Below are 11,162 nucleotides of genomic sequence, written 5' to 3'. Positions count from 1 at the left end.
AAAGGCAATAGTTAGTCCATTACAATTTTGCCCTAGCTAATTATATAGGCTCTGGTTATCCACACACCCTGTGACTTATACACACCCCTTTCAAATGGGTTTCATACGATCGTATAGCACCTATACGATCGTATGCAGGGTGTGTGAATAATCAAAGAATGTACCAATAACATATCCCATTATATATCTTCAAAAATTTGCAGCTTTGTGCATGTCTATCTGTATCAAAGATTACACAAAAAACCATGCAGAAAAAACATTCAACTTAAAAAAACAGATCAACTCCTCAAAACTCTCCCATCCCTTTCCTAAATTCAAAGCAACATTATTATTTTTATTATTATTATTATAAATACTCACACTACTCAACAAAAAACCTTATTTTCCTCCACTCACTCCCTATTTTCCAAATATAATAACACCCTAAACTGTACTATATAATGCACCAACACGTACACTGCCTCTTTTCAGTTCTGACCCTGATCAAAACAAAAGCAGATCTAAATATGGATGAGGGAATGTCAGGGTTTGGTCTGAAACAACCTAGTAGTCGCAGTAGTAAGTGTGGTCGGTGGAACCCTACTAATGAACAAGTTAAGGTTTTAACCGACTTGTTTAGGTCCGGGTTGAGAACACCTAGTACTGACCAGATACAAAAGATATCTTCTCAGTTGAGCTTTTATGGCAAGATCGAGAGCAAGAATGTTTTTTACTGGTTTCAGAATCATAAAGCTAGGGAGAGACAGAAGCGTCGTCGGGTTTATGTTGAAAGTAATCAGAATGACGATGTTAATCATGTTAGTCATGTTACAAAACCACGTAAGTAGTTTGAATATATTTTATATAAAAAACGTTATGTTATGTCATGTTATGTTATGTATTTAAATTTTTTTTTTTGGTACAGATTTGGTTGAGGTGAGTGAAAGTGGGAGGGTGATGGAAACGTTGCAACTTTTTCCAGTGAACACTCTTGCCTTCTCGGACCAGTCTGAGAAGGCGAAAGTGTTCACAAATGATCATGAATGCAAAGAGAATGCTTCACCGTATACAACTGGCTATACGTGTGGGACGGAAATGGAAAATCATTATCATCATCGACGTCCATCGTTGGATCTACGCTTAAGTTTCATGTAACAAAGATTAATGTTGTTGGTCATGTGTTAATTTAGTTTGAATGATAATGTAGTTGTTATTGTGTTGTAATATCTTTGTGTCGATCCTTTGTTTACAACGAAAAACAAGCATGACGTACTAGCTGATCAAGAACGTCTATAATCATCGATCATATTCGTATGTACAATGATTCAATTGCTAGTTAACTTTGTTATGGAAGATTCGACTTTGCAGTATATTTTCTTTTTCTTCAAGAACCGTATCCAACGTTTTCATGCGCTAATTAATATTTATGAATAATATTTTCTGTGTATTGAATAACTAAAAAAATTTATCTCTTTATACAGAGATATTACAATGAAGATGATAATAGTAAAGTTAACTAATTAGTGATGGTGATAAAACGTTTATAACTATCCTAGTGTACGTTTCAAAAGAGAGAGAATAAGAACAAAAATATTTAAAAAAAATAAAAAAAATAATAATAACTACATAATAGATAGAGCGACCTGCGGTTTTCCCATGTGATTTGTCCAAATCTACAGTTTAAGTCAAATAGTTTCAAATTTGTGATTTTCGTCAATGTGGTTTCATTTCAGTTGCAATTAAACCCGAATTCATTAATCCCGTTAAGTCTGGTTGTTAAACCCATCACGTATCCTTCACGTGAGAGACGCATTTTTATTTTTTTTTCAAAATACATCCAATCCTCTCACGTGAATTAGGACCGGAGTATGTGTAATATGCTATAATAAATTAATAATAATACTTTAAAAGTAGATAAATGTTTTAGAGATGGAGAGTTATTCCATTGTAAATGCTATAATAATGATATGCTCAAATAGGCGTATGTGTATTGGGTTTTAGCAATCTAATAAAAGCCCAAACTCTTACACCTTAAGGTAATAAGGTTTGCTATTAATAGTACTGCACTACTTGTGTCTGAAAAAGCCCATATATAATTAAAGCCCATTAACCAACATCACAATATAACAATTTAATAAAGAGATCTAGCGAAAGGTTGGGACCAGAGGTGTACAAAACCGGTTTCAAACCCAAACCGAACCGGTTTATAAACCAAACCGGTTTGGTCAACGGCTGGTCAAAACCGGTTTGACTCAAACCGGTTCGGTTTATAAACCGGTTTAGACACAAGATAGGCCAGCCTGGTCACGTCGGTTCGGTTCGATTTATAAATCGGTTTAACCGGTTTTAAACCGGTTTTTCTCAAACCGGTTCGTTTTAAAACCGGTTTGGTAGATCTTAAGGGGAACCGGCCCTGAAACTGACGGTTTGGTCGGTTTGGGAACTGGTTTAGGTGAAACCGGTTTTAAACCCAAACCGATTCGGTTCGGTTTGCCTAAAACCGGTCCCAAACCGGGTTTTTTGTACACCTCTAGTTGGGACTTTTTGAAGCAGGGTCCTTCTAGTTTATATTATTAGAAGCAGGGTATATGTACCAAAAAATAAATAAATAATCATCATCATCATCGTACTCAGTATATCCCACCAATAGCAAAGCTATAGTAGGATCTGAGGAGGGTAAGATGTAGACAGCCTTATCTCTAAAATAAATAATAATAATAATAATAATAATAATAATAATAATAATAATAATAATAATAATAATAATAATAATAATAAAATAAAAAGTTGCCACATCACGATAAAAGTTTGTTTATTTACTTATATTTTGAGGCAGGGGAGCTGATTGTTATGGATAGCAGTAGCCCGGAAAATATGTACTGATAGCAACCTCGTCTATAAGTAGAAGACTAGCACCTAGTCAAGCACCCATTGGTGAAAAAGAGGACACGGTAGAGATGAAGATTATTTCTATGAGGGGATTAAGAGCAAAAGATAGGACGTTTGTACCGATTCATATTATCCGATTATTAAAAAAATATGTTTTTTAATATAAAATAAATATTAATCATTTTCGATTCATATTATCCAACACTTGTCAATTTTCTATCGGTTCATAAGATTTTTGGGATAAAGAAATTATTTTTTTATATTTATAGTCACTTTTAATAAAAAAAACCAACATTTATAAATTATATTTATTTAATAAAACATAGTGAAGGCTAGATTGCTAACGAGTGAAGAAAGTTTGGATTGATTGGGTCGGGTAGGTGGAAGAGAGAAAAATAGTTTTATATTAAATATTGGGTTGGGTTGGGTTGTAAACGAGAATGGTCTAAGCGAGTCGAGCTGCTCGAGATCTCTTAAGTTACACCCCTACATATCATACAAAGACAGTGCATTCCCAACATATGATAAAAGATCAGTATGTGACTATAAGCACAAGTGACAACAATTATAAAGATGAACAAGTTGGCTATAAACATCAATTTTTTTACCAATTAACCTGTTACATATGGCATCTTTGATGATATAGAGTATAATCTCGGCCCAATAAGCCGCAGTCAGAGGTTTTTCAATCGGATGTCATATTACTCGTATGAAAAACACCCAACTTCTACATTACAATCAACTGCAGCAGCGCCACCATATCGTATCTCTAAATCTTCATCACTGTCATCAGACTGAACGGATTGCTCAAACTCGGCCTCCATAATCACTCCATCCATAACATGAATCACCATCTCCCCTCTCCTCAAATCTACCCGCATTGATCGAACCCTGTTAACCACAAACATATTATCCACATCTTTCGATACGTGTAGTTTAAGCCCGGACAAAGAATCACAAACCATCTCTTCAGTGTCCGACACAGATACAGATTCAGAAACAATTTTCCATGGGACAACCGTGAAGCTCAAGACACGTGTAAGTATCGCATACGTATCATTCACTTTCTCCCCGGTTAAACTCTCGTTTACCCTTAACTTCAAATCGCGCTCGAAAGCTGTTTCTGAAGGAACGAATATCGTAAACGAAAGATCCCGAGGCAGCATTTCGATCATCATCTCACCGAACTTTCCTATACGATCACTATTCTCCGTAACTTTCTTGAAACCATTACTTAACGTTACGTCTGGAAGTCTATAAATAGAAAGGATCGAGATAAAAAAACAAGAAACCGAAACAATTACAACGAGAAACACAATCGGGCTAATCGGATTCTTTGATCGACCTCGTTTCATCCTCGAAACCTGATCTACAGCCTATCGATTTGGTCTACTGTTGCATTTAAATACCCATAAAAAAAACACTTCACTGAGGCATTTCGTCGAACAAGTTACGAGCAATCTTGCAAATACGAATTTGGGGATTAATAAACAAAATATGTAACAATTACAACACAAAACGAAATCGGGTTCTCGATCAAACACTTTTCATCTTGAAAATCTTATCTACAGCCAACAGATTGAGTCTAATGTTGCATTTACAGACCTATAAACATCAAAACTTTACTGAGGCATTTCGTCGAACAGGTTATGTGCAATATTACAAATATGAAATTGGGGATTAATGGGTTTACCTTGAAATGGGTATCAAGCAGTTTGTCATCTGGAGCAAGAACGCTTGATCAGGGTTTCGTATATCAGTAGAAGTTGTTAAATTTGGTGGTGATCGAAACAATTTCGTGCTTTTTAAGGGACAGTTTGGAAAGCTATTGACTTATAAATAAGTTGAAGATTGTGAATTGTGAATGATAATATTAAAGGTGGACAGATTATATGGGCTTGAGTTTGGGTAAAGATTGATGTATTTTAAGCCCAAAACTGGTGTACTTATGCAAACCAAGTACTAGGTCCGTCTGAATAGCTCGTCGCTTGATCGGAAATTACTCTTAAAATTCTCGCTTGTTTTTTCCCTCAGTTGTAAATGAGCCGCTCTGCTCGGTTGGGTTTGTAAAGGAGCCAAGCAACGAGCAAAGGTCTGCTCGGTTCGGTTCGGCTCGAATAATTTTAATGTATTTTATATATAATTATATATATACAAATATATAAATATATAGACAATACATATAAAATATAAGTATGCAACTTATAGGGGAAGATTAACGTACAATAATCGCTTAAAGTACATTATGTACGCGACATACGTTCAGCTAAAACGTTCAGACCTTTAAAAGTTCAAGCAAAAACTTAAACGTTCATATAATACTTTCAAACCTTTAAAAGTTCAATCAAAAACTTAAACGTTCAACTAAAACGTTCAGCTAAAACGTTCTAACCTTGAACAATCAGGCAAAAACTTTATACGTTCAATGCCAAAACCCATCATTCAGAACTCAAAATTGATCGATTGAAGCTTCAAATTGATGATTAATTGAATCGATTTCAAAGATTATCCGATCAATTGGCTTCAATTTCAATTCAACTAAACAAACCTGTGACGAGTTTTGCGTTTTTCCAATGAGTTCGTTGTCAATGGCGATGATGGTGACGAAGAGTGTTGATGGTGCCGGCGAGCGGAGGTGAAAGAAGTGTGCTGATGTCGGTGAGGGGTGGTGGAGACGGAATGAGGGAGAGGGACGGACAGATTAGTGTAATTGTGATATTGGGTTTCTGAAAATTAACGGTTAGAAGTGTCGCGTATGTAATGTACGATAAAGGATTATTGTATTGGATCCTTTTAAATTGTTCCTATTCCGTCAATTTTATAGTTTTATTAGTTTGATTCAAGCTTTCATAATACTAGAAGTTTGTTTACATGCTCATTATATCTCACTTCAAGATTATGTCTCTTAAAAACTTACAGCATATTACATGCTTATCTAAAATTACGAATTTGTTTACAAAATATAATATTTACAGCCTTCAAATGTGTTTTTATTGAAATTTTTATAGTGAAAAGAAATAAATAATGCTCGAAAATCGCTCGACGTTCGATCGAAAAATGCTCAATTCGTTTTTGGCTTATTTCAATTTTGGCTCGGTTCGAATTTCAGCTGCTCGTTTCGGTTGTAAACAAGCCAAGCAAAGGGCAAGCGTTCGCTCGGTTCGGCTCGGCTCGTGAACAACCCTACAAGTAGATGTGTACAACACTGGTTTGGACAACGGCTGGTCAAAAACGGTTTGACTCAAACCGGTTCGGTTTACAAACCGGTTTAGACACAAGATATGCCGACCTGGTCACGTCGGTTTGGTTCGGTTTATAAACCGGTTTAACAGGTTTTAGACCTGTAAACGAACCGAATGTTCGGGAACTATTCGTGAACTGTTCGGCGGGAAGTTCGTTTATGTTCGTTTATTTAATAAACGAAAGAACATGAACAAATGTGTTCGTTTAATTAAACGAACGAACATGAACACATGTTCCGTTCGTTCATTTATGTTCATGAACGTTCGTTTATGTATTAATAGAACAAAATTAAATATTATCTAGATAGGTAATCTGATTAAAGGTTTTTATATTTGTTAATTTGGATTCATTTAAGTGTTTTCATTTAAGTTCATTTATGTTTGTTTGTGTTCATTTATATTTGTTCGTTTATCATTGTTCAGTTATGTTCGTTTAGATTTTAAACAAACGAACACAAATGTCCCTTTTTATATAAACAAACATGAACATAAATATTTGTTCGATTAAGTGTCCGTGTTCTTTTAAAGTTAAATGAACGAACACGAGCATGCCTTTGTTCATTTTCATTCGATTCGTTTACAGGCTTTCATTATTCACATTGATGAATACATTGGTCTCAATCTATAGGCTCTGCCGATTTTATTTATGTTCGTGAACACATTAATTTCGTTAATGAACAAACACGAACATAAAATCTCGTTCGGTAAGTGTTCGTGAACCATTTGCGAACACATTATTTTCTTAACGAACGAACATGAACAAGGCCTTGTTTGTGTTCGTTCGATTCGTTTACAGCCCTAACCGGTTTTTCTCAAACCGGTTTGATAGATCTTAGGGGGAACCGGTCATGAAATTGGCGGTTTGGGTCGGTTTGGGTGAAACCGGTTTTAAACCCAAACCGGTTCGGTTTTCCTAAAACTGGTCCCAAACCGGTTTTTTTGTACTCCTCTGCTACCAAGTACCTTTGAAATATTTTTTTTTATCTATAATAATTCATTAATATATATACCGAAAAGATGACAAAAATAGATAAAATCTGAATTTAGTTTTTTACATGCTGTAATACTTAGGCTGAGTGTTATGGGGAGCTAAAGCCTAAACATGCGGTGCCCAAGCACGCGTGGTTAATTTCACTGCTAAACGCCATAACAAAATAAAGGTGATATGGGCGTCACCCTTAGGGTCTGTTTTGTATGGTGTAATGGAATGGAATAAACGAACGCGGAGGATGGTGGCCGGTGGCGGAGGCGGTGGTGGCAGGCGACGGAGGTGGTGGTGGGTGGTGAGAGGGCAATGGGTAATGGTGATGGGAGGGTGGTGGAGGTGGCATAGTGTGAAAGTGGAATGGAGTGAAAAAAAACAAGGGGGGTTGATGGAATAAATTTAAGGTGTTTTAGGGGGAATGGAATAGTTATGGTAATGGGTGATTCATTTACATTGACCAACCATACACATTTTTTTCATTCCATCATAATGGTCTATTCCATTCCGTCTCTCATTTATGCATACCAAACGCTACCTTAGTGTCGTTGGTATCACGTCCGCTAAACTCCTATTAATTAAATTTTTAATTTTTTTGTATTAGTTATATATTAAACCAGTAACAAGTTTCCAACTCACTTCATCCAATGATTATATTGCCCACTTCACAGTCTCACACACCCCTCCCATAACATCCTCGAGTGTGAAAGCTAAAAAGCCCCTTTGCCACCTTACCGGCCGCTTTTGTGATGCGATTTACCGTTTTATCCTTTGCAATTTCACATCTCCCATAACACATAGCTTAAAGGATTGATGGCATTATTCATGTGACTTAAAAATGTATATTTGTTTTCTTAAGAAATATAATTTGCAAAGAATTTATGTGATTTGGATTTATGACATTACTTATTTTGATTTTGTACGAGATAAATTTGAAATGTTAATGTTTAAACAGTCAAATTTTTTTAGCCAAAATTATCCTAAATGCAAAGCCTAGGCTTTAAATAACTTCTAATCTTGTAGTGTATAAACATAGGACTTTTATAAACAACTTGTCACATTTCAACCATAATTTATCTGTGTTATACATATGCAAATAGAGTTGGTGGTTTTAAATTTTTGGGTTCATATTGTTGTAACTTGTAACCTATATGCTCGGAACATGATTTTGAGTGGCGGTGGGGACAATTAAAGAGAGATGTATATGGGATTTGATTTTCATGGGGACAAAGTGATAACGTGTGTGAAGGAGTTTGTGTTTGAAAAGTGGTAGGGAACTAGGGATATTGGTGCCAGTGGTTATAAGGTGTTCAAATGTGACACTTTGGACCTAAGACTTAAGTGTTCTGTTGGTGATTTTATTGTATCAGGTTATTTGGGTAATCAAATATTTACTTGTAAATTAAATAAAAATTCACAATATATGTTTGTACTAGAAGGTGTTGAGTAAACACTTGACCAACACTATTGTGACTTTCGGTAGGTTGAACCTTCATATTTCTGAGAAGACTCCAAGAGACACCGCCCCAGCAGGGTCAAGGGGTTGACGCCATGCGGGGTCCAAAGGGCAACTCCCTAGTTTGGTTGTCACTTTAAACTAACTCCAGTGGCGAAGTTGAATGCCAGGTGTGGTTGTGAAACTTCGTTAGTTGCTGGTTCGTCACGGAAATGCAGTTTCTTGTACTAAAATTAATTGCTTAACTATAATAACCCGCCTCTGAATAGTTGTAACGTTTCAGCTTAATCTTAATGCCATATGAAGTTATGAACACCGATATAAACAGATCACTTAGTCTAAGTTCATAATTCAATTTCACATAGAAAAACTTCTCTTTGTTCATAAACTTTACATCTTATCCAATTATTCATTTTTTTTTCACTATATCATCACATGTCATACATCTTTTCAAACTTAATATGTGAGCACCCAAATTTTCAATTATAGTGTATAACACTTTCAAAAATAGCATTTAACAAGTCCTTGTTTCACATCAAGTCTTAAATTGTTGTTAAAGGGGAAAAAGACAACAATAAAATGATCCAAAGATAAAGGAGTTTTCATTAATTAGAACTTATCAAACTTAAATTACAAGCATATAACAACAAAAACTTCACAACTAGACAACACAATGACATCAACAATAGTCTCAATACTCATGAAACATATTGCATGAACTCATGGTCCAATTCCAACTCCACCATTGTCTCCGGTGATAACACCACCTCCAAATCCACACTACCACCACCCGCCCGCCCGGGAAACGCCGAAATCTTGCCATCGAACTTATTCGCGCGTCCACTTCTGACCGCCACTGGTTTTCCCCACCCGAAATCATTATCAAACATAGGAAACCTCGGCGAACTGCCCATCGTCAGCATGGCACCGTCGAAGTTCCCCAACGGGAAACACCGCGGGTCCCGCTCCCAATTTTGTACAAAACGACGCACCATTGTGTCATCGTGGGATAACACGTTTTTGTTCAGCTGCTCTGCGCACCACCGGAGATCGTGTGATAACACGTCTCCGGTGGATGCGTATGTGGGAACGCTTTGAATAGCGTTCCTGAAGTAAAGAGTTTCTAGCTTCGGTTCCAGCCTGTGCCGGCAATTTACCGCCATCCTAAATGTTGTCGTTTTAGAGTTTGGGAACTTTCTAGCACGTGTCACTGCGCACCAGAGCAGCGCGCAGAGCGACTGGAAAGAAGAAATCTCGGGTTCTGGTTCGGTCTTTCCAACAACGCCGTTTCGTAACCAATCACTTATCAACGCCTATTAGACAATGTAATTAGTAAAATGTTAGAGGTAGTAATATCTAAATATGGGTAAAGTATATAATATATGACCCCATGGGCCCACGGATTGTAAAAAAAAAAGTCTAATTATAACTATCAATATACCTTTATTATTACCTTTTCGTCTACGAGTTTAATCGGGTCATTACTTAGTTTCCCCATTACTTCAATCGCGTTAATTTCTCCACTAACCGAACAATTTAACCTTTTTCGGTTATTAACCGCGTCTTTCAATTTCAAAATCGATTCTCTACTAAAGCTAAAAATCCTCTCGGTCAACGGGGCGTACTCGTCAAACGTCACTTTCGGTCCACCAGCTGGGACCGAAAGTACTTCCGACGATATCAAAACCTATTCACGAGTAAAACTCGGTGGTTTTGATATTGTTTTCCCTCCTCTACAAACCTCCGAAAACATGTTAATAAAAATCCACAAGGACGTTCCGTCAGCGACGGCGTGATTAACGGAAAACCCAATAAACACGCCGTCGCAAAGCTCCGTTACTTGAACGGACAAAAGCGGATTAAAATGTCCGTTGTAGCTAACCATTCCATCAAAGGCGAAAAACCCCTTGATGCAATCAGGGACATGAATTGGACATATGATATCACTAACAGTGATATGAGTGGCTTCGGCGTGGATGAATTGCGTGCCCGCGTCGTTACATGAGATATAGACATAACCGTTAGCGTCGGTTATTAGACGGCCAGCGAGCGGTGGGAAATGGGTGAGAACGGTCGAAAGGCCTTCTCGGAGAAGGAAAACAAGCTCGGGAATGGACAGTGGAGGTCGAAGGAACAAATTGCCTTTCTGGATGTAGTGGCAAGACAACATTGGGAGGTCGGAAGCCGAGAGTTTGAGGTCGGGTAAGGTCGATTTGGCCGCGGGAAAGACGGTTGATTTTGAAATGATTTGGGACATAATTGTTGTTTCACAAGGCATGTTTGTTTTTGTTATGTTTATGAATATGAGTAACGCAGTGCTGAATTTTAGTGGATCGTGACAGTATGTTTTTCTTTGCGGTTGTGAAGTGTGAGGATACTATGAGGAGATAGAAGGTATATATAGGGTGGGTGGGTTCATGAACTTAACGGTGCTGCTGTTGGCGCCATTAACAAACTTGATTCTAGTTAAGAGTTGACTGTATTTTGTTTTTTTTTAAATGTATATTTGTTGTAGCTATGGAAGAAAATAAAAGGAGAAATAATAAGCCGAAGGCTAAATCCGACTGGCTGTCACGTGTCCGTTATACTTTTTCTTCAATTATTGGAATAATTT

At 36.9% G+C, this 11,162-nt stretch overlaps 2 protein-coding genes and 1 pseudogene across 2 annotated transcripts; 1 reads left to right on the top strand and 2 right to left on the bottom strand.

Moving 5' to 3' along the window:
* The first annotated feature begins 440 nt into the window (after positions 1 to 440).
* Positions 441 to 1,238, top strand: LOC143615142 (WUSCHEL-related homeobox 5-like). The gene is made up of 2 exons (XM_077088355.1): positions 441 to 819; positions 905 to 1,238. The coding sequence occupies exons 1-2, from the start codon at positions 441 to 443 to the stop codon at positions 1,132 to 1,134; spliced, it is 609 nt and encodes a 202-aa protein (XP_076944470.1). The 3' UTR covers positions 1,135 to 1,238.
* A 2,331-nt stretch (positions 1,239 to 3,569) lies between these two features.
* On the bottom strand, positions 3,570 to 4,223 carry LOC143615135 (uncharacterized). The gene has a single exon (XM_077088351.1). The coding sequence runs from the start codon at positions 4,221 to 4,223 to the stop codon at positions 3,570 to 3,572; it is 654 nt and encodes a 217-aa protein (XP_076944466.1).
* Positions 4,224 to 9,246: 5,023 nt separating this feature from the next.
* Positions 9,247 to 10,838, bottom strand: LOC143615141 (uncharacterized; annotated as a pseudogene).
* Positions 10,839 to 11,162: the final 324 nt, after the last annotated feature.

This window comes from Bidens hawaiensis, unplaced genomic scaffold (assembly GCF_021521415.1).
Source record: "Bidens hawaiensis isolate Kalapana, Puna unplaced genomic scaffold, B.hawaiensis_p1.1 tig00041915_1, whole genome shotgun sequence".
NCBI classification, from domain to species: domain Eukaryota; kingdom Viridiplantae; phylum Streptophyta; class Magnoliopsida; order Asterales; family Asteraceae; genus Bidens; species Bidens hawaiensis.
This window is presented reverse-complemented; position numbering and strand designations above follow the sequence as displayed.